General features: G+C 38.5%; 1 protein-coding gene across 1 annotated transcript; it reads left to right on the top strand.

Annotated features, from left to right (window-relative positions):
- The first annotated feature begins 214 nt into the window (after positions 1–214).
- LOC119744404 lies at positions 215–1,918 on the top strand. The gene has a single exon (XM_038220322.1). It carries the CDS (start codon positions 275–277, stop codon positions 1,880–1,882), a length of 1,608 nt encoding a protein of 535 aa, XP_038076250.1. The 5' UTR covers positions 215–274; the 3' UTR covers positions 1,883–1,918.
- The last annotated feature ends 22,645 nt before the right edge of the window (positions 1,919–24,563 follow it).

Genomic DNA, 24,563 nt, shown 5'->3' with positions numbered 1-24,563 from the left:
AAATTACAAACAATGTACTTCACCTTCAAAAGAGCAGGAAGTTATTGTGGACTGACAGAGCCTAATCATGTTGTGCTGCTTGGCTGATTTCCTCAAAAAGGATCAAGGACAGGAAGCATTTTGATCGGTCTAAAAATAAAACACAATCACAGTTTTCTGCAAACAGGAACAGTGCTCATTGGACCATATTTTCTTTGGAATGGTAATAGGATAGAGTAAGCACAGCTTATTGATACTGAGGCATGGAATAAACGCCACTATTTCAGGCTTCTCTATGATATTTTACATGGGAAAGTTTTACATGTACAGTGCACTCGCTCGTTTTGCAGGTTTTCACAAAATGGCGCCAAAACATGGGAGAATTATTCTTGCATCTGTTTTTCTGTGGCTCTTCCTCTCTTGGATGAACTGCCAAACTGTTGTGGCACAACTGACAGTAGACGAAGGGCCACAGGATGCCCAGGTTCGTATCAGCCAAGAAGTAACTTTCGTCTGTGACTTGAGAAACGTGGAAGGGTATGAGGTGTTTTGGTTTCATCAGCAGAGAAATATGTATCTTACCATTGGAAGACCAGTAAATGCCGATTTAATGCCAGCAGAGCTACGAGATCGCATGTCTGTCGTTGGTAGAGCGGATCAAGAGGAATTTAGTTTGCGGATTGAGAATGTACAAGGTGCCGATGGTGGGGATTATTTTTGCCAATATGGCTTACCCTCTGAGATGGTGAAAAATGCAGGTATAGCAGTACTTACTGTTTTGATCCCTCCCAGCCTGGAGTCACCTTATTGTCAAGTTGATCTAATATCAGGGACCCGGGGTGATCGCTTTGAAGTGGGTGATGAGGTGAATTTTTACTGCTACCAGACGGATGGGAATCCCCCTCCAGACCTCACACTTTTAAGAGGTTATAACCACCTGGCCGGTCCGAGTCGTACGGTCACTCACCGGTACCTGCTCACCGGAGATGACAATGGCGTGACTTTCACTTGCATCATGACCACACCTGCCTTGGATGAGCCGCTTAACTGCTCTGTGATGCCGCTAAGAATCTTACCGAATGCCACCATTCTGCCAGCACTATCCACGGCTGACGAGGGAGACCAAGCATCGTTTGAATGTTACGGTGAGGGAGAGCCTATCATCGCTAACTACAGATGGAGGGTAGCAAGTGTTGATACTGGAGGGATTTTACCGGCAGATAGGTACTCAGTGTTTGAAAATGGCCGATCCATGGAGATAACAGTGATGGAGAATCTTGAATTAATATGCATTGTCAGTGTGCCATCTGGACTGTATGGTAATACCACCGCGAGGGTTGAAGTAGTCAATAGGGAACAGACAATGAGTGTCAGTTGGTTACTCACAGATAAACCCTCCAAGGAACCACCCTGCACTTGTCCCCAGAATGAACAATTATCTTCAGTCTCTGTGGCTTTGATTGTGGTTGTGTTGGTCCTAGCAGTAGCAGTGATTGTCCTCATCATCTTGCTTGTGTGGCAAAGAAAACATTACCGGAAGTCTACAAGCCCCCCAGCAGGACCGAGAATGACGCGAGCAGGCCATGAGTATGATGATGTCCAAGATGCGGCAGAGCAAGGCCAAGAAATGCAAGACTCTGCTTATGCTGCGGTCCAGGAAGATGGGGATGGTCCTATCACCTCTGAGTACCTGGAACTGCAGGATTCTCCTACGTGCAAGGAAAGCCTCGAGTATGCTTATGCTTCCTACCCAGAGCGCAAGAATGATCCTACTGCATCCAGAGGCAAAATTGGCAAGGCTGTTCCACACCCTGTCAAGATAAAGAAGCAGAGCCTGAGAGTTCCTATGCAGGACGCATCTGGGTATGAATTGCCATCCAAGCTAGCAGCAACCATCAAATGAAAAAAACAGAATGTAAAAGTTGTGTTCCCTGTGCTCTTCGACAAATTTGATTGTTTTTTTGTTTGTTGTTTTTTTTGGGGGGGAGGGGGGTATTAATAAATGTTCAACTTGTATGTTTGATTCCAACCAAATATTTTGATGTCTGCAACCCTCTGAAAAAGTGGGCGGCCATTTTGGATGGGGGAAAAAAGGGCCTCCACATTCCTTTTTTTTTTCAAAAAGGCAGGACGCTAAACATGTTTTTTTTTTTTTGCCTAATATTTTTTTCTGACTGGTGGTCTTGTGAAATTTAGGATATTAGACCTGTTTGTCTGTGAATGAATATATATATGGTGCATACTGTAACCTTGGATATGATTGCAAGGTTTTTTTTCAGTGTTGAAGACTTTTAGGCCAAAAAAAAAATATTCGGTCTCTGGTCAGACCAAAGTTCCGGAATTGACGCGGGGACGCGGCTTTTTTTTTTTTTTTCTTCAAGCTTGGATTGTACAGACAAGGTGGGGTACTATTTTGCTATTTGGTGTCCTCATGTACATTGGTGTCCTCCATAATTTGCCTTGGTGCTCTCGATCATTTACCTTGGTGCAATTTCCCATTCCTTGGTGCTCTTTGGTAAAAAAAATTGAGGAGGTGCGGCATTAGAGGGCGCTGTTGGAGCTTATACCGCTGAACATTTTGGAGAAAAAAAAGATTGATGCGCATGATTAAAATCGACGCGCGCGCTTATTTTTTGGGGGGGCCTTAGTCTTTTTTTATGACGTTTTCGTCCCTTTTCTTAGATTTACAAAAAAGTAACTTTTCAAAACATTATAAACAAAATTTAAAGAAAGGCAAAGTTTGAGAAAATAGACACTTTTGAATATTTGGCAAAAATCTGGAGATGAATAGAGCCAAAAAAGAAAATAAAAATTTAAAATTAGAATAATACAAATTAGAATACGATCCTTCACATCGCAAATTTGAAGCAAGTTACTCCAAATTAGAGACCAGAAAAACATGACAGGAATTGCAGAGTTTCTTTCAGAGAAGAAAACAGGACAGTGACATTTTGGTGAATTTATTAGTTTAGTCGGAAAAGGGGGGTATCGTGCACCTTTGGAAATCAGTTTCTAATCAACGTCTCTAGATCAGAAAAAAATGCGTAGAAATTCAAAAAATTTCCCACGTTTTTATGCAAATTAGTGCCGCCATTACCAAAAAATCTATTTTTTACTACATGTATATCTCAGCCAATTTTGCTGATAACTGAACAAACTAGGTGTCTAAACCCATGTTTTCAAGGTCAGAGATCACAATAAAACTATTCTGGAAGTGACCACATGTGTCTGTGGCATAGGAATATGCAAATTTGTGCCGCTAATACCGGAAAATCATGTTTTTGGCATATCTCGGTCAATATAGCACATAACTACTCCAGTTAGGTGTCTAAACCCATGTTTTGAGGGTCAAGTATCATTAGAAGACCATTTACGAAGTAACTACATGTATGTGTGTCTTTGGCATGAAAACATGTAAATTATAAAGTGTCGGTTTATCAGAAATTTGATTTTTAGCCAATACGTGTATGTATCTCGGCCAATATTGCACATAACTACGCAAGTAAGGTGTCTAAACCCATGTTTTGAGGGTCAGGTATCCTTAGAAGACCATTCACGAAGTAATGTGTGTCTTTGGCATGAAAATATGTAAATTCTAAATTGCCGGTTTATCAAAATTTTGATTTTCAGCCAATATTACAGTTTATTTTGAATATGATGGCTTAAAATCAACTTTGATCATTACTGCTTATCAAAAACCCTTCTGCCAACATAAGCTGCAATATTGGCTGAGATATTGGCTAAAAATCTAATTTCTGATAAATCGGCACTTTAGAATTTACATATTTACCTGCCAAGGACACACATACATGTACATGTATACTTCGTGAATGGTCTTCTAATGATACCTGACCCTCAAAACCTGGGTTTAGACAAGTTTATGTTTGTGATTCTACTTACACTTCCTTACTTCAATAACATTTTCTAAAGCATAAGTGACTGAATGATTATGAGGACATAGTAACAATCCAAAATGGCTACTATCATACCCTAAAGTTGCACGCATTTACTTTTCATCAGATGTCATCAAGTAGTCTCGCCAAACCTCAGTATTGTTGAGCATCAAATTAACAAAGGTACTAACTGCACAGTTACCCTAACTGGAAGATATCGGAAATCATGTGAAAAATGATAACGTCTTGATTTTTAGGCCAAAAAGAAAACATGGGAAAAATGAAGTGTCCGTAAATTGGGCTAAAGATTAGGTGAAGGGTTGCCTAACATACATGTAGGAGACTCGAACAACTTCAAGGAAATCCTCCAAAATAAAAGATTAGTGTTGGTTATAATAATTATGTCAAGATCACAATTTCGGGGTATAATGCTAGCCATTTTGGATTGTTACTATGTCTTCATAATCATTCAGTCACTTATATGTTTTAGAAAATGTTATTGAAGTAAGGAAGTGTAAGTAGAAACACCAAAATAAATTTTAAAAAATTAAAAAAAATAAAATATCCCCAAATTTGGGAACAAATACATTACGCGACAGGTATTAAAGATTTATGCAAATTAGGCATATTTTCACGAAAAATCCAGCTTGGTTACTATCATTTTTGGATTCAGCACCCCAAAATTAGGTAATATAGCTATGTAACCTTCCGGGTACTTCTACTCAAAAATGCCTCTTCATGTAACAATTTTTGAAATATCGCTTAGTCTATATGTGCTATATTGGCCAAGATATGCCAAAAACATGATTTTCTGGTATTAGCGGCACTAATTTGCATATCCCTATGCCACAGACACGTACATGTGGTCACTTCCAGAATAGTTTTTATTGTGATCTCTGACCTTGAAAACATGGGTTTAGACACCTAATTTGTTCAATTATCTGCAATAATGGCTGAGATATAGTGAAAAATAGATTTTTCGGTAATGGCGGCACTAATTTGCATAAAAACAATACGTAGGACATTTTTTGAATTTTTTAATATAGCAAATCGTTTTCTACACATTTTTTTCTGACCTAGAGACATTGATTAGAAATTGATTTCCGAGGGTGCACAATACCCCCCTTTTCTGACTGAACTATATTATTTTGGTCACGGGCTTAGGGTGTGGCTACTGTAATATATAAAGAACTCGAACATCATGCTGTATTTCTAAATCGTAGATATAAGGCAAGGAAAAAAAGTAAGAAATTATTGACTTGTACATATAGACAGTGTGAGGAAAAGTTGTAGCTTTCCAGTAACAAACTGAAAGCAAGTTTATGAAACATAGAAAGAGGTAGAATTAGTTTTTATATTGTAGTTAGTATAATAGTACTTTTAATAATGAACTTACATATTATACATTTCCTCGCTTGCAAATGTGACCAGTCACCACAAAATGAGCATCAAGTCGGAAATCGCCATTTTGAAATACAATGGGGTTAAGCCAAAATTCAAAGGGGTTGTCGATTTATTGTTTTCAGGTGGATCCGTTTAATAAGTTAATTGACTTTTTTAAGCAAAGATTTTTAATTGCCATTTTCTCAAAATGGGGGTGGAATTATATAAAACATGTTTCCAAAAGGTTCAAGGAAGTTGCATCATAAAGTTAAACTCAAGTCAGATCATGACACTGTCAAACAGGGGAAAGAGGTGTTAACTTTTGAAAAAAGGAATTTTAAAATGTATTATTGGCAAATTTAAACAGGAGAAGAGAGGTTTAACTCAACAGATTGCTATAAAGGGCCTATAAGAAAACTTTATCAACACATTCAAAACAATTAATTTTGTCTATACATGTAACTTGCAAATTAGCTGTTACCAGTTGCTTTAAATGTTTAATATTTAAATTAGTGGTGTTTTTATTGTTATGTTATTTTTCATCCAAGATGATCATCATTCTATATTTATGGCATAAAATGTATCAGATCCTTTAAATAGCTATAATGACGGAGCCAATATACAAATCATGCGATATTGTGCTGCACAGCATTTATTCTTAGCATAGGAAGTTTCAGGGGAAAAAGAACTATTTTGTTGGTCTAAAAATAAAACACTGTCTTAAAAGTCTGCCAGCAGGAACAGTTTGACAACACTTTGGTTGGATTTGTGCAACAGTCAACTGTGTGTTGAAAGGAATGGTAAACTGAAGGCTTGAAAGAAAGCTATAGCAGTCTGTTAGCCACCAGCATGTTTCCCGTTGATAGATTTATTCTGTCTGCTGGTCTGCTGTGTTTCTTCCTAAGTTTTGCTTGTAATCATGTTCTGGCACAACCCACAATAGAAAGAGGCCCGCAGGATGCCTTTGTTCGTGAAGGAGACACTGTCCAGTTCACCCGTGACTTTACAAACGTAGGCAATTCTGCCATCTACTGGTATTATGAAGAGAGTTACCTTAGCTTTAATAGACAGCTATATCCAATGCCCTCTCTACCCCCACAGCTGGAACAACGTCTGTCCATCATGGGTAATGAGAGCAAAGACAAGTTAACTTTGAGGATCACAAATGTACAGGAAACCGATGAAGGGACATATTCGTGTCTGTATGGTTCTCCCGGGGCTTTACCGGAGAGTGCTGGCACGGCTAAGCTTATCTTGTTGGCTGTAATGTTCAAGGTGGAAAACCTGCTCCAAACATCACATATTATAAGGAGAATGAACAGTTGGTAGGTCCAGTGACTAATTCAATTCTTCATCCATATCAGTTACAAGCTCAAGACAATGGTGTGATTTTCACTTGCACTATGACCACGCCTGCCTTGGATGAGCCACGTAACTGCTCTGAGATGCTGCTGGGAATCTTACCGACTGCCAACATTCTGTTAGCATTATCTAGGGTTGAGGAGGGGACGTCTACATGTACATTTTTTCAATGTAATGGGGAGGGCGTGCCTAATATCGCCAACTACAGTTGGAAAGTAATCGACACTGAAACTGGACACACCCTACCGGCAGAGAGGTACACAGTGTCTGAGAATGGCCAAACATTGGAGATAGCAGTGATGGAGAATCTTGAATTGGTCTGCATTGTCAGTGTGCCATCTGGACTTTCCAGTAATACCACCACAAGGATTGTAGTAGTCAACCGGGAACTCTCAGACAAATCCTCCAAGGAACCACCTTACAACTATCCAACAAATGAACAATCATCTCCAGTCTCTGTTGCTTCCACTGTGGTTGCAGTCACTTGGTCCTAGCTGTAGCAATGATTGTCCTCATCATCTTGCTTGTGTGGCAAAGGAAGCATTACCGAAAGTCCACTATCCTCGCAACGAGACCAAGAATGATACAAGCAGGCCATGAGCACGTTGATGTCTGTGAGGAAGAACAAAGCCAAGAAATGCAAGCCTACGCTGATGCTAATCTCCAGGACGATGAAATCGGTGATGACGAGTACAATGACGTATCTCCTGGGACATCAGGGCAGCATGGTCCTATTGACTCGCAGTATTGGAAATCCACAAGCCCTCCAACGAGACCAAGAATGATACAAGCAAGCCATGGGTACGTTGATGTCTGTGAGGAAGGACAAGGCCAAGAAATTCAAGACTCTAGGCCTACTGATACCGCAGTCCAGGAAGATGAAATCGGTGATGACAACTACGATGACATCTCTCCTGGGGCATCAGGGCAGAATGGTCCTATCGACTCTGAGTGCCGTAGGTCCGCAAGTCCCCCAACGCGAACAAGAATGATACAAGCAGGCCATGGGTATGTTGATGTCTTGTGAGGAAGAACAAGGCAAAGAAATGCAAGACTATGCTGATATTGCAGTCCAGGAAGATGAAATTGGTGATGACGACTACGATGACGTCTCTCCAGGGGCATCAGGGCAGCATGGGGCTATTGACTCTGAGTACATGGACCTGCAGGATTCTCCTGCATGCTCCTGCATGGAAGGAAGCCTTGAGTATGCTTTTGTTGTCTACCCAGAGTGAAAGAATTATCCTACTGCTCGGGGAGGCAAAATTGGAAAGGCTGTTCCACTCCCTGTGGTTATTAAGCGACAAGACTTCACCTTGCCCACTATGCAGGAATGCAGCTTTGCCGCCTGTCGACAGCATTGCAGTCAAGCAACTTGTGAACAACTCGTGAACACACACACATACACCCTTTCTCCTTTAAAGTATAGTGGTAACTAGCACTTTTGAATGTTTAAAGTGCATTAATCAAAAGTGCTATATAAGTACCCGTTATTGTTACTATTTTTTCGCCTGATGACCGAAATTTAGGATAATGAAGCTTTTTTTGTCTTGAATGTAAAACAAAAGGCATACACAGTAACAGTGAAAATGATTGTAAGTTATTTTTGCACGGTTTTGTCCCTTTTCTTAGATTTACAAAAATTACTTTTCAAAAGATTATAATTTTTTTTAAAGAAAGGCAAAGTTTTACAAAAAAGCCACTTTTGAGTGTGTGGCAAAAATCTGGAGATGAAAACAGTTCCATAATAGAACTGAATAGAAAATCAAAAGTTCAAAAGTATGATCATTCACATCCCAAATTTGAAGCAAGTCCTCAAAATTAGACACCAGCAAAACGTGACAGGAATTACCCCTGGTTCAGACAGGTGTTCCAGAGTCGCGCCGAACCAAATATATTAGGAGCGACTCCAGGTCGACCTTATTAGAATTTTTGGTTTCAGACAGGCGAACTTAATACATTGGAGTATTGTGTACAAACCAACAAACACAGGATCTTGGAAGACAGGCTGCTAGCACGTACGCCATGTGCGCTCGCGTTATCTCTAGTACGTCACGCCACGTACGAATATTTTGAATTTCAGGATTGTGCCGTGCCTGAACAACATGGTTACTGGAAGTCTCAGTTTTCCGCTTTACAAAAGAAATGTATCTTGTGTTACATTGGGGCGACAGTGGGTGTACATTTATTGTAAGCTTTTGATCTGTAACAGGACATCGAAATCTCGGGTTAGAAAGGATTAAATCTGCAAAAAGAAATCTGTTAAATTATAAGAACTGCGTCGCGCGTTATGACTAGAGCGATGTCTGAAACCAAGTCGCTCCTGAGTCGTTCTAACGACTCCAACAGTTGATCTTTCGCCATCGAACGCGTCAAGTCGATCCTAATTGTTTCAGACGTCGGACTTTTGACGCACTAAATTCAAATCTAGACTTTCATGTGGTACGGCGCGACTCTGGAGCGCCTGTCTGAACCTAGTGTAACAGTTATTTTTTTCAGAGAAGGAAACAGTGCAGTGACATTTTGGTGAATGTATTATTCTGTTCATGGGGAAAGGGTTGTGGCTTATAGGTAAGGCCAAAAAAAAAAAGTCTCCGGTTTCTGGTATGCGCGCGCGTCGCCGTAGCCATGCGCGTCGGCAAAATGAAAAAGTTTTTTTTTCAGTGAAAGATGATGTCTCAAAACCGCCAAACTCACTGGTTTGATTGGAATACTGCTGCTGCACAATTTTAACGTGTTTTTAGATTGGGTTATGGTCGAGAATAAGCTTGATGTGGCCTCTCTGGACTCCCATATATTTGCACTAAGTTTAGTCGGGCACCATTTGCAGTCATCAGCCGACATTTGAAGCAAAAAAATCAGGTAAAAAAAAAAAAAAAGCCGCGTCGCCGCACCACTTTTGGGGCAAGCTATGGGCAAGCTCCATACCAGAAACCGGAGACTTTTTTTTTTTGGCCTAACGGATTTACTAAAACTAATTTACTAAACTCGTACATACATGTATTTGGCAAGGGAAAAAAGTAACAAATTATTGACTTTTACATCTATATAGACAGTGTGAGAAAAAGTTGTAATTTTCCAGTAACAAACATGAAAAAAATAGAAAGTTAGGTAGAATTAGTTTTTAGTATTTCAGTTAATATAATATTATTTTGTAATAATGTACTTGCATATATTTACATATCACTGCTTGCATAGGCCTATGTGACCTGTTGTCAAAAAATGAGCATAAAATTGGAAATTGCCTTTGTAAAATACATCGGTTTAAAGCCCAAAATACAAAGGGGTTGTTGATATTTTGTTTTCAGGTGGATCTGTTTAATAAGTTGACTTTTTATTCACAGTAACACAAGATTGCAATTTCCAATGCCATTTTCTCAAAAATGAATGTTACAACTTCAATTAAGTTGGCAGTCTATCTTTCTGTTAGTACACTCATAAGTACCCCACATATTATATACATGTATCATTAGAAAGCTCTTGTTCTGCAGTATCAAGATATCTCAATTCTTAAGAAGTCCGACTTTGTGCTCATTTTCATGATGACAAGTCACATAATTACTTATGATAACTCAATCAGTTCTGTCTAATAGGAAAACTAGGCACTTTGCCTAATTGTGGCCGAGGGATGCCAGTTTTGCCATTCTTTTTCTTTCTTTTTTCATGGGTAAGGGGCGGAATTACTAAAACCATGTTTCGAATGGGTCCAAGGAACTTAAGCATCATAAAGTTAGACCCAATTAAGTCAAATCGCACTGTCAAATAGGGAAAGAAGGTGTTAACTTTAGAATGAAGGAATTTTAAAAAGTGTATTATTGGAAAACTAAACAAAAAAAATGATCAGAGGGTTTCAACTAAATGCCAAATGATGTATATAGGATAGGGGGTTTTTTTGCAAAGATTTAAATATAAATTGGATTAGCCGAATTTTATCTCATATAATATTTTATTAGTAACTTCCCAATTACTATAATACCAGTTGCTGTAAATAGGCTATTTTTGAGCAATCTTTTCTCCATTTGTAGAAGGTTTTGTTATTCAACAACAACATTTTTTTTGGAAAATTAAAAATGGCTTTGGAGTACCATTTAGTGAAACCCAGAGTTTAAAGTTGGGAGTTTTGGACTCAAATAATCTAAATGAAGAAGGAGAAAGCAAATATTTTGACATTTTTCTGCACCGTTGTTATCACCTTTATTCTGAGTCAGTGACTATTTTGGGTGTCACTGGAAGCGTTTAAAATAAAACACAAACCAAAGTTTTCAGTTGTCTGCAATATTTGCAAAGCGAACATGAAAGATGCTTTCAAAATTCAAGGAATTTGCGGGCTACAGAGCCAGCCGGATCATGGCACTGGTTACAGGAAAGGGAAATGATGTATTTATCAGTAAAACAAGGTTTATTTTCATTAACATAGAATTGAACTCGGGGGGGGGGGGGATGACTTAAGTACACACATAGGTGTAGATCATAGATAGACTTTCTGCTACGTTGTATGTGATACTTAATAATTTGCAAAGTATAACATTAAACTCTGTCCATGTACCGGCACCTTTGTACAATACTTTTCTTTATTTAGATTCTGTGTGTCTTATACATGCCTTGTGTTACAATGCATGTTAAATTTCAAATCAGTTTGGCAAATTGTTTGACAAGAATTTGGCTTTTATTAATATGTCTAAACATGTTTGAATTTGTGAGCACAGATATCTTGCAAAATATGATACATTTTGACAGAGTTAATGTGTGTGGAAGGCTCAACAGAACAGTGTGTTGCCACCTGAGGCATAGCACATTTGAAAAGTTAGTGGTGGGGGTTGGGGGCTTAATCTCATCCTAAAGTAAGGGTTGCTGTTTCTTGTTACTTGCAATTTGTATTGTGCTATTTACATTGTGTACTCTAAATTCAAATTATAACTTTAGCTTACAACCTTTTTCCCCCTCCTTTTTTTGCAATAGTGGGGTTCAAGCCCCCAAGTCCCTCCCCCTACCACTGCTGTCCATTCCAAAGACTAACACTCAAACATCTTAATCCATGCAGTGTTAAAACAAACCAGAAAACAAGTGTACAATACTACAGGTATATCAAAAACCATACAATATTTAATACCAAAACTATTAATGTCAAGTGTTATGGGTTTTGAGAGGTTTCCGGACTATTGTTACTCTTTTTTTTTCAATAATAAGAAAAATTATCCTTTGACAGATGACTTTTTTATTTATAGAATGATATGGTCCAGTTGTTATGGTGTTTGACTCATTTATATAATTACGATGGTGCATGGATTCAAATTCTGCCAGGAACATGGTGTATGTGCCCTTGGGCAAGACACTTACATGTAACTGCAATTGCCTCTCTCCACCGAGGAATATAAATGGATACCTGTGAGGGTAGAGGACTGAATGCGTGCTGATATCCTCTGTGGTCTCGAGGCCCGATGAAGGGGAAAATAATTGTAAATCGCTTGGAGATTGTAGATACGATCGAAAGTGCTACATAGGCCTAAGCGTTACAATTTGTTTAAATATTTTTGAATGAGGCTGAGAAATACAGATGCTTTTGAATGCTTGGCTATCAAACGTTTTGTAGTCGCTGAGTGGAAAGTGTTGAAAAACAATATCAAACGAACAAACATAATCTTGCTGCACTTTAACCCAGTAGCACCTGCACTATACTGTGTTATACATTGTGCTTATCCACTGAAGAATCGCTCAAACCATTGGGTGGTTTCGGGGGGCTACAATTAGGAGTAATAGGCAAGTTGGTTTCGGGCGCTACAGTGAAGAAAGAGTTAACGCGAGAAACACACCAAATTTAAATAAATACAGAAAAGGAAACAGGAAAGTGACATTTGATTGGATGTTTTATTCTGATTATGGGTTGAGACTGTGGCATACAAATTGTACTGTTAGTACATGAAATATTGTATACAAACTGTATACATTGTACATGTACAAGCATATTTTTTGTGGCTAACATGGCAAAGGAATGAAAATACGCCCCTGTTTGACGAGAATAGAATCATGTGCATGCTTATTTGTGCAAAACATGTAAATTATACATCTAAATAAGTGCAAAACATAATTTTTTTTGCAATGTTTATTGGTTATAGGCAACACTAAAAGGAAAGTCATTGGAAGTCTTTAAGATTTTCGGGGATATTAATTGTAGCATGAAGGGCTCCTGTTGGTTTCTCAATCCAGTCCCACCTAGGGGTATGCATTGGAACCAGGTACCCGAGAACCAGACTACTGATGACAAGAACCGGTTTCAGATTAAGGGATTGGATACTCCCGTAAGTTATGGGTACCGTAGCTAACTTTACAAATTACTTACATACTTTTGAATGCTATTTGTGGGGCATTTTTACATTGAAAACCAGGCTACAGGGAAAACAAAAACAGATTTCTCATTTTGTGCATTTTAATGCGTGACAAATCAGATAACACCCACGAAATGCGCAATATTTACATGACGCATTACAACCAGTCACATGATAATAAAATGGCAGCCGTCAATTTTGAATTACCGGTATGTGACTTCCTTTGTGAATCTGATTGGCTAACATAAAAAATGTAATACACTGTGGTACAGTTGTTAATGGGATAAAAAGTCCCGAGTTCAAGAGTCAAAGTATCCAAGCAATATAGTTCACCCAATCAAACCTGTATTTTTATTATGTAAATTTTATCCAAGACGATCAAGCTCCATGAAAAGTCCCATATGGAATCAATGTATCAGAGTCTTTTAATATATGCATTAAAAAAGCAAGAAGTTATTTTGGAATGTGCAATGATTGTAATGACAGAGCACAATCACATTGTGCTGCACGGCTGTTTGTTTCTCAAAATGGGAAGTGAAAAGGAAAAATAACTGTTTTGATAAATCTAAAAATGAAACACTATCACAATAGTTCTGCCAGCGGGAACAGTTTGGCAAGACTTTGGTTGGATTTGTGTAACAGTAACCTATCGGTACACTGTGTCCGAAGGTTCAAAGGAAATCTAGCCCTCTGTTAGCCACCAACATGTCTCCCATTGATAGGTTTATCATGTCTGCTGGTCTGCTGTGTTTCTTCTTAAGTTTTGCTTGTCATCATGTTCTCGCACAACCCCGGCTAGAAAGAGTCCTGCAGGATGCTGTGGTTCATGAAGGAGACACCGTTGATTTTGTATGTGACTACACAAATTTAACTGGTTATGATATCTACTGGGCTTATCGGAGACAAGGTGGCTTTGAGATGTACCGTATTAGCGTGGATAGATCGGTGATTGCAAACCCACAACTACCCCTGGAGCTGGCACAACGGCTGTCCATCATAGGTAATGAGAGCCAACATGAGTTTACTTTGAAGATCACAAATGTACAGGTAACTGATGAAGGGACGTATTCTTGCTGGTATGGTTATCCCAGGGGTATTAAAGAAACTGCTGGCACAGCTGAGCTTACAGTTCAGGTCCCACCATCCACACAGTCACCTTGGTGCAGTGTACAACCTGAATCAAGGGCCGTGGGAGACTATGTGACTATTAACTGTAATTCGCAAAGTGGAAAACCTGCTCCAAACATCACCTATTATAAGGAGACTGAACAGATGGCAGGTCCGGCGAAAAATTCAATTCGTCATCAATATCAGTTACAAGCTCAAGACAATGGCGTGACTTTCACTTGCATCATGACCACACCTGCCTTGGATGAGCTGCGAAACTGCTCTGTGATGCCGCTGAGAATCTTACCACAGGCCACCATCCTTCCAGCACTATCTAGGGTTGAGGAGGGGACTTTTACAACTTTCCAATGCAGTTGGGAGGGCGTGCCTAATATTAACAAATACAGTTGGAAAGTAATCAAAACTGATACTGGACACGCCCTACCAACAGAGAGGTACACAGTGACTGAGGATGGGCAAACTTTGGAGATAGCAGTGATGGAGAATCTTGAATTGCTCTGCATTGTCAGTGTACCATCTGGATTGTCTGGTAATACAACCACAAGGATTGATGTAGTCAACCGGGAACAGACAACAATGAGTGTCGTATCCACAGGGTTACTCACAGACAAACCCTCCAAGGAACCACCTTGCAATTATCCCCAGAATGAACAATCATCTCTAGTCTCTGTGGCTTTGATTGTGGTTGTGTTGGTCCTAGCAGTAGCAGTGATTGTCCTCAATATCTTGCTTGTGTGGCAAAGGAAACATTACCGGAAGTCTACAAGCCCCCCAGCGGGACCGAGAATGACGCAAGCAGGCCATGAGTATGATGATGTCCAAGATGCGGCAGAGCAAGGCCAAGAAATGCAAGACTCTGCTTATGCTGCGGTCCAGGAAGATAGGGATGGTCCTATCACCTCTGAGTACCTGGAACTACAGGATTCTCCTACGTGCAAGGAAAGCCTCGAGTATGCTTATGCTTCCTACCCAGAGCGCAAGAATGATCCTACTGCATCCGGAGGCAAAATTGGCAAGGCTGTTCCACACCCTGTCAAGATAAAGATGCAGAGCCTGAGAGTTCCTATGCAGGACGCATCTGGGTATGAAATGCCATCCAAGCTAGCAGCAAAGATGTAATGAAAAAAATTAATATTAAAGTTGCGTTCCCTGTGCTCTTCGACAAATTTGATTGTTGGGGTTTTTTGGGGGGGAGGGGGGAGGGGGGTATTAGTAAATGTTCAACTAATTGTATACATGTCTTATTCCAACCAAATATTTTGATTGTCTGCAACCCTCTGGAAAAGTTTGTTTGTTTTGGGCACAAACAGATAAGCTTTCAAGCAGAATGGCACCCGGTCCGTACATCATTGATACTGATTGTGGGGTGGGAACCAGCCTACCCTGCCGAGTGGAGGGGAGATAATACAAGGAAGTTGTTAAAACAAAAATTTGTTAAACATTTTTTTTCTTGAATTATCTTGTTTGTTTGCTTTTTGGGTGGGCGACTTACAGATTATATTCTTGAACTATTAAGAGTACACTAAACTATTAAGTGCAAACTAAACATTTTGTTTTCGTTTTTGTTACAATGTCTGAGTTGTTTGGGTATGACGTGGTTATTTACCTTTTTTTCGCCAGGTGGTCTTGTGAAATTAGGATAACGGTCTTTGAATGTAAATCAAAAATGGCTTATAAAGTAACCGTGAATATGATTACAAGTTATTTTTGCAGTGTTAAAGATTTTTGGTCATTTTTTTGGATGGTTTTTTCCCGTTTCTTAGATTTACAAAAATAACTTTTCAAAACATTATAAAACAATTTAAAGAAAGGCAAAGTTTGAGAAAATAGGCACTTTTGAGTGTTTGGCGAAAATCTGGAGATGGAAATAGTTCCATAATAGAACCGAATGAAATATCAATATTTGAAATTAGAATAATTGTTTTAAAATATGATCTCTCACATCTCAAATCTGAAGCAAGTTACTCCAAATTACACACCAGCAAACCATGACAGGAATGCAGAGGTTTGTTTTTTTCAGAGAAGGAAACAGGGCACTGAGGGCAGTGACATTTGAGTGAATTAATTTTTTTGGTGATGGGTTAAGGGTGTGGCCCGCCTTCTGTAAATAAAGAACTCAAACATCATTTTCCTAACTCCTACATGTACATATTAGGCATTAAGAAAAGTTGTAGCTTTCCAGTAACAAACCAAATATAACATTAAAGGGGAAATACAACATTCGCAAACATCAAAAAATAAAACTACCAAATCATTTTGAAATACCTTGCTAGACTGTTAGTGAATGACAGTGTAAAGCATGCTGTAAAATCATGGCACCTGGTATACAGTCATTTTCAAGAAAAGTGGTATTTTTGTATCAATTTCCAATGCTGGTCGGCCGACCAGCGTTGGAAAAAAACTGGCTTTTTTTTCAAATACTGGCCCCAATTGACCATCGCACTTGTTTGCAATCGATTACACACCTATGAACGGGTACAAGCCAGCTAGACTGGTTCCCTGACCTTACAATTCCCCAATGTATGTAAACTGCTCTGTTTCTTCTTATATGGAGTCAGGGAGCCAGACCACAGGAAAATGATTGTCTTTCTTGGTTTTTTTAGCATTTTCGAACCCAAAACCTCAAAAAAGTCAGTGTAACTATATTTGCTATATATTTCCAACCCCCCAATTCCATCCATTTCTGAAAATTACAGCAAAAGCAAATGATGTATATTCCCTTTAAACAAGTTTATTGAAACATAGAAAGAGGTATCGGAATTAATTTCTATGTTGTAGTTAATATAATAGTATTTTTAATAATGAACTTGCATTATACATTTCCTCGCTTGCAATTGACCTGTCACCTCAAGGTGAGCATCAAGTCGGAAATTGCCATTTTGAAATTCAGTGGGGTTAAGCCAAAATTAAAGGGGTTGTCCAATTTTTGTTTTCAGGTGGATCCGTTTGATAAGTTGACTTTTAAGCAAGATTTTTAAATGCCATTTTCTCAAAATGGGGGTGGAATTATATTTAAAAAAAAAAACGGTTTCCTATTAGGTTTAAGGAAGTTGCATCATCAAGTTAAACTCAAGTCAGATCATGACACTGTCAATTGGGGGGGGGGGAGAAGGTGTAAATTTTTGAATGAAGGAATTTTGAAAAATGTGTTATTGGTAAATTTAAACAGGAGAAGAGAGGTTAATTCAACAAATTGCTGTAAAGGGCCTATACATGTAAGAAAAATTTCACCACAGATTTAAAACAATGCTGTTAATTTTGTGCATAACTTGCAAATAAGCTAATACCAGTTGCTTTAAATGTTTAATATTTAAATGAGTAGGATTTTTATTGTTATGTAATTTTTCATCCAAGATGATCATATTTATGGCATAAAATGTATCAGAGTCCTTTAAATAGCTATAATGGCGGAGCCAAGTTTTGCTTGTCATCATCATCAGGTTTTTTCTCATGTAGAATTGTCAGCGTTTTTATCCCAGATTTTGTCATTCCCAAACAAACTGTGGATCGGGGAACAAAGTTTTTTCGATATGGTACACCATAATCTACATGTCTGTGAAGTTTTATAAAATTTGGCGAACCAGATCGCGTGACGAGCGAAAAAAGGCCTCGTCCCACGGACTTTATTTTTTCGCCTGCTGGTCTTTTGAAATCTAGGAAAATGAAGCTTTTTTGTTTTCGAATGTAAAACAAAAGGCATACACAGTGAACGTGAATATGATTGCAAGTTATTTTTGCAGTTTTTGGACTGTTTTGTCCCATTTCTTAGATTTACAAAAATAACTTTTCAAAAGATTATAATTTTTGAAAAAAATAACTTTTCAAAAGATTATAATTTTTGTACAGAAAGGCAAAGTTTTAAAAAGAGGCATTTTTGATTTTCTGGCAAAATCTGGAGATGGAAACAGTTCTAGAACCAAGTACAAAATAAAACTTTCAAAAGTATGATCATTCACATTGCAAATTTAAAGCAATTTCCTCCAAATTAGAAACCAGAAAAACGTGACGAAGATTTACAGTTATTTTTTTTCAGAGAAGGAAATGGTACGGGGACATTTCGGTGAATGTATTATTCTGTTCATTGGGTGAGGGTTGTGGCTTATATAAACTGTAATAGATAAAGGATTGAAATATCATAATGAATACTACACTTGTACATTATTATTTGTCAAGGAGAAAAAGTAAAAAGTTATTGACTTTAACATCTATTTACAGTGTGAGAAAAAGTTGTAATTTTTCAGTAACCAGTGCGTTTAAACTCAAATGTGTTTAAACTACAAGTTCATGAAAAAAATAGAAATGAGTGCGAGCAAGTGTCGACATGAGGCACATGCGCGTGCGGTTGCTGTTATTCGTCAGTTCAGTATGTGACATCACGTAGCTGCAATCAACTGAATGACAAGGTGTCCAGGACGCTTATTTCGGGCGCAATTCAAAACATGACTCGGCAACTTTTGAATTGAAATCGGGATCCCAGAATATTGTTTTCTCGGAATACACAGCATTCACTGAGCTGAAACTTCATCAGGTTAGTTGTTAAGCTCCTTCTTTAGATTTAGCACTTTTGTTGCTTCAAACGGGAAAAATACACAAATGAGAAATGATGTAGTCTACCTTAAAGTTTGGTTGAAGCTACCGTGATGTATGTATTAGTGTGAAGCCTGCAAGAACTATAGATGAAACGGATTTGACTTGATCTTCTTCAAACTTGATGAAAGGACACATTGTTTGTGTGCAGTCTTTAATTCACCATCAAAGTGTTACGTAATGGTGAGGGAGAAGTGTCACCTAATCCTAGTGATGGGTGGTACCACACACTTAGCAACGGATCCTGCCATTGGTACTGCACATGTATTTGAAGCCAAGTAAATCGTTCGGAAAATTGGTCAATGAATGCTACCCCACAGGGGTCAACTGTTTCGCCACGGACTGTAATCATACAAATAAAAGTGTCTTCTATTTTTATGTTGTTAATTTAAACAAAACAAGATAATAATGCTCAGAAACTACACAAGTCCGTAACGAGTGGTGGCCATGTTTACATCAGCTTGATCAGGTTGCTGTGCTAAAAACCAGTTTTGGCAGATCTTTTGTAATCGCTTCATTAGAGAATAGCACTGGCATATTTAGGGTGCCCCCCCCCCTCCCCCCCCCCCCCTTGGAAGAGTTGTGCGGCTTTCTTGACTTGCTTCAACAAAGAGTGCCTTCTACTATTTAATGGTGTCCAATATCTTCTGCTTTGAACAGTCCATCCAATTGTAAGATGCTCTCTAGCCATCCTCCCAACCACTAAGCCACCCTCCCACAAGCCATCCCCCACTTGTTTTGTATTTTCTTTTACTATTTTAGGTAACAGAATTTAGAAAATAGATGCTTTTAAAAAGTTTCTCTGATGTGGGATATATTCTGTTGAAGAAACTGCAGGGGGAAATGGTTATTTATAAATAATACCAAACAAACAAGCAAAATACTGCATCCTCACATTAAAAGTAATGGACACTATTTGCAAATATTCAAAAACAAATCTGCCAAACATTATGAAATATCCTACTTAACTGTAACTTGTAAGTGTATAATAATGTCAAGCATCCTGTGAAATCGTTGTGCCTAGTATGCTGTCATGTTCAAGAAAGAGGAAATTCCATCATTTCCTGACAATGTTTCGGATCGAACCATTGCGAGAATTTTTTTTTTAACAACTACTACTCCCAAATGACTGAATTTAATATATTTCGCAATATGAGAAACTACGGATCATACCACAAGCGGGTGCAAGTCAAAAAGTATTAATGAATAGTTTAGATGGGAGGGCTTTCAACGGAAATCTTGCTCTGCATCGAGAAACATGAAGATGCATTTTCAAAATTATGTCAAAAGCTATGAGATCTACTGAGCTGAAATGGGTTTTTTTAATAAGCTGCTTCAGATGAGTTATTGTATTTTGTTCCTTTAATCTGCAAATTATAAAAAATATATATATATTATTTTTTGCAAATTGTGTCCAGCAACACCTTTAACATTGGAAGCATCAAACCAAAGTTTAAATAGGTCAAATCTGATCAGCCTCTAGACAACGGCAAAGGAAGTACAGAAAGGGAAACAGGAACGTGGAATATGTCATGTGTAATTCCGATCATGGGTTCAGGGACTGACATACCGGTACAAGGACATATTGTACTGAATAATATATAGGGTGCATGTACCGTATATTCCTTACATGACCAAAATATACACTTGTTAGACAATTAAGATAAATAATATGTTGATATGAACAATGTAAGTAAACAGAAAAGTAACAATTTGAACTGATTGAAACTGAGCAAACCCATCTCTGTGAGAGAACATGTGAATGAGTCTTTTTATAACTTAACCACGGCATTTGTATTACCAATGTGTGGAAATGCCACTGCTTGATGAGGGCATACAAAAGCCATAAACCATATCACAGTAAATTACATGTACGTACATTACATGTAATCACTTTTTGAGTTGGAACAGAATCATAATTAAAATTTCATTTTTTGTAAACACAGGATTTCTTTTTTCATTTCTGTTTTATCTATATCATCTATAATGTCAAAAGTCTTTCAAAGGATGTGTTAAGAAAACAGGAAGTAATTCTGAAACTAAAAGTGTCAATCATGTGATAATTTGGGGTTCATAGTTTCCTCAAACTAGGAAGTAGAAGGGGAAAAAAACTAAGTGTTTCAAAATGCTCTGAATTACAATCACGAAACAGTTCTCTGCTAACAGAAAGAGTTCGACAAAACATTGGTTGGATTAACTTTGTGGAAAGGTAGCCTGTGTCTGAAGGCTTGAAGCCGCCAACATGTCTCCCATTGATAGATTTATTCTGTCTGCTGGTCTGCTGTGTTTCTTCCTAAGTGTTGCTTGTCATCATGTTCTGGCACAGCCCCGGCTAGAAAGAGGCCCGCAGGATGCTGTGGTTCATGAAGGAGACACAGTCGAATTCGTGTGTGACTTGACAAATGTAGTTGGTTATACTATCTACTGGTTTTACCAAGGACAAGGAAGCTTTGTGTACCTTAGCGTTGATAGATTGTTAGGTGTAAACCCACCTCTACCCCCACAGCTGGAACAACGTCTGTCCATCATAGGTAATGAGAGCCAAGACGAGTTTACTCTGAGGATCACAAATGTACAGGAAACCGATGAAGGCACGTATTTGTGCCAGTATGCTTTTCCCAAGGGCACAGGGGAGACTGCTGGCACGGCTAGGCTTATGGTTCTGGTCACACCATCCACACAGTCACCATGGTGCAGTGTACAACCTGCATCAGGGACCGTGGGAGACTATGTGACTCTTTACTGTAATTCGGAAAGTGGAAATCCTGCTCCAAACATCACCTATTATAGGGAGAATGAACAGGTTGCAGGTCCGATGACTAATTCAATTATTTATGGATATCAGTTACAAGCTCAAGACAATGGCGTGATTTTCACTTGTATCATGACCACACCTGCCTTGGATGAGCCGCGTAACTGCTCCGTGATGCCGCTAAGAATCTTACCACAGGCCACCATCCTACCTGCACTATCTAGAGTTGAGGAGGGGACTTTTACAACTTTCCAATGCAGTGGGGAGGGCGTGCCTAATATCACCAACTACAGTTGGAAAGTAATCAACACTGAAACAGGACAAATCCTACCGACAGAGAGGTACACAGTGTCCGTGAATGGGCAAACATTGCAGATAGCTGTAATGGAGAATCTTGAATTGGTCTGCATTGTCAGTGTACCATCTGGATTGTCTGGTAATACAACCACAAGGATTGATGTAGTCAACTGGGAACAGACAACAATGAGTGTTGTATCCACAGGGTTACTCACAGACAAACCCTCCAAGGAACCACCTAGCAATTATCCCAAGATTGAACAATCATCTCCTGTCACTGTGGTTTTGATCGTGGCGGTTGTGGTCCTAGCAGTAGCAGTGATTGTCCTCAATATCTTGCTTGTGTGGCAAAGAAAACATTACCAGAAGTCTACAAGCCCCCCAGCGGGACTGAAAATGACGCGAGCAGGCCATGAGTACGATGATGTCCAAGATGCGGCAGAGCAAGGTCAAGAAATGCAAGACTCTGCTTATGCTGCGGTCCAGGAGGATAGGGATGGTCCTATCACCTCTGACTACCTGGAACTGCAGGATTCTCCTACGTGCAAGGAAAGCCTCGAGTATGCTTATGCTTCCTACCCAGAGTGCAAGAATTATCCTACTGCATCCAGAGGCAAAATTGACAAGGCTGTTCCACACCCTGTCAAGATAAAGAAGCAGAGCTTGAGAGTTCCTATGCAGGACGCATCTGGGTATGAAGTGCCATCCAAGCTAGCAGCAACCATCAAATGAAAAAAACAGAATGTAAAAGTTGCGTTCCCTGTGCTCTTCGACAAATTTGATTGTTTGTTTGTTTGTTTGGGGTTTTTTTTGGGGGGGGGGGGATTATATAATAAATGTTCAACTTGTATGTTTGATTCCAACCAAATATTTTGATGTCTGCAACCCTCTGAAAAAGTGGGCGGCCATTTTGGACGGGGGGAAAAAGGGCCTCCACATTCCTTTTTTTTCCAAAAAGGCAGGACGCTAAACATGTTTTGTTTTATTTGGCCTAATATTTTTTTTTGACTGGTGGTCTTGTGAAATTGGGGCCGTATCATAAGTCCGACGCCTCATAGGTCCGACGCCTCATAAGTCCGAAATTTCGGACTTATGAGGCGTCGGACTTATGAGGCATAACATTTATTTATTCCGCCTCATAGGTCCGACGTCTCATAAGTCCGACAACGGAAAAACGAGGCGTTTAATTTGTCAGACTTACGAGGCGTCAGAGCTATGAGGCGTCGGAGCTATGAGGCGTTGGACTTATGAGGCGTCGGACCTATAAGGCGTTGGACTTATGGGTCTTTTTTTGCTTAGGGGATGCGATTTTGTCGGACTAATGAGGCGTCGGACCTATGAGGCGTCGGACTTATGAGCGGACCCCGTGAAATTTAGGATATTAGGCCTGTTTGTCTTTGAATGAATATAAATGGTGCATACAGTAACCGTGGATATGATTGCAAGGGTTTTTTTTTTCAGTGTTGAAGACTTTTAGTCTTTTTTTTATGATGTTTTCGTCCCTTTTCTTAGATTTACAAAAAAAAGGAACTTTCCAAACATTACAAACAGAATTTAAAGAAAGGCAAAGTTTGAGAAAATAGACACTTTTGAGTCTTTGGCAAAAATCTGGAGATGAATAGAACCAAATAGAAAATAAAAATTTAAAATTAGAATAATTGTTTTAAAAATACGATCTTTCACATCGCAAATTTGAAGCAAGTTACTCCAAATTAGACACCAGAAAAACATGACAGGAATTGCAGAGTTTTTCAGAGAAGGAAACAGGACAGTGACATTTCAGTGAATTTATTATGTTGGTGAATGGGTTTAGGGTGTGGCTACTGTAAAAAATAAAGAACTCATTCTTCATACTGTATTTTTCGAACTCGTAAATGTTAGGCAAGGAAAAAAGTAAGAAATTGTTGACATGTACATATAGACAGTGAAAAGGTGTAGCTTTTCTTAAACTGAATTTAAGTGTTTAAACAAGTTCATTGAAACATAGAAAGAGGTAAATTTAGTTTTTATATTGTAGTTAATACAGTGTATACCGTTAATAGTATTTTTAAATAATGAACTTGCATATTATACATTTCCTCGCTTGCAATTAACCTGTCATCCCAAAATGAGCATCAAGTCGGAAATCGCCATTTTGAAGTACAATGGGGTAAAGCCAAAATTCAAAGGGGTTGTCGATTTATTGTTTTCAGGTGGATCCATTTAATAAGTTGACTTTTAAGCAAAGATTTAAAATGGCATTTTCTCCAAGTATTGAACACACACAAACACCCTTTTTTCTTTATAGTATAGCAGTGACTAGCACTTTTGAACATTTAAAGTACATTGTACGTTAATCAAAATTTCTATAATTACCCGTTATTGTTACTATTTTTTCACCTGATGGTCTTTTGAAATTAAGTATAATGAAATTGTTTTGTCTTTGGAATGTAAAATGAAAGGCATGCACAGTAACCGTGAATATGATTGCAAGTTATTTTTGCTGTATTGATTGAAGATTTTTTTGTCATTTTTGGACGGTTTTGTCCTTTTTAGATTTACAAAAATAACTTTTCAAAATATTATAATTTGTATGTAAAAAGGCAAAGGTTTTTTTTAAAAGGGGCACTTTTGGGGTTTGAGTATGTGGCGAAAATCTGGAGATGGAAACCGTTCCATAAAAGAACTGAATAGAAAATCAAAATTTCAAAAGTGTGATTGTTAACATGGCAAATTTGAAGCAAGTTCCTCAGACTTAGACACAAGCAAAACATGACAGGAATGACAGTTATTTTTTCAGAGAAGGAAATAGTACAGTGACATTTCGATGACACAGTACTCTTGATAATGTTTTCGTTCTTAATACCCTGATTCAAAATT

The sequence above is a fragment of the Patiria miniata genome, unplaced genomic scaffold (assembly GCF_015706575.1).
Source record: "Patiria miniata isolate m_02_andy unplaced genomic scaffold, ASM1570657v1 HiC_scaffold_7, whole genome shotgun sequence".
Taxonomy (NCBI): domain Eukaryota; kingdom Metazoa; phylum Echinodermata; class Asteroidea; order Valvatida; family Asterinidae; genus Patiria; species Patiria miniata.
The sequence above is the reverse complement of the archived record's forward strand: the minus strand, read 5'-3'. Positions and strand labels throughout refer to the sequence as shown.

Excerpts from the sequence above, each read along its gene's own strand:
- LOC119744404 (XM_038220322.1), top strand. The coding sequence starts at position 275 with ATGATATTTTACATGGGAAAGTTTTACATGTACAGTGCACTCGCTCGT.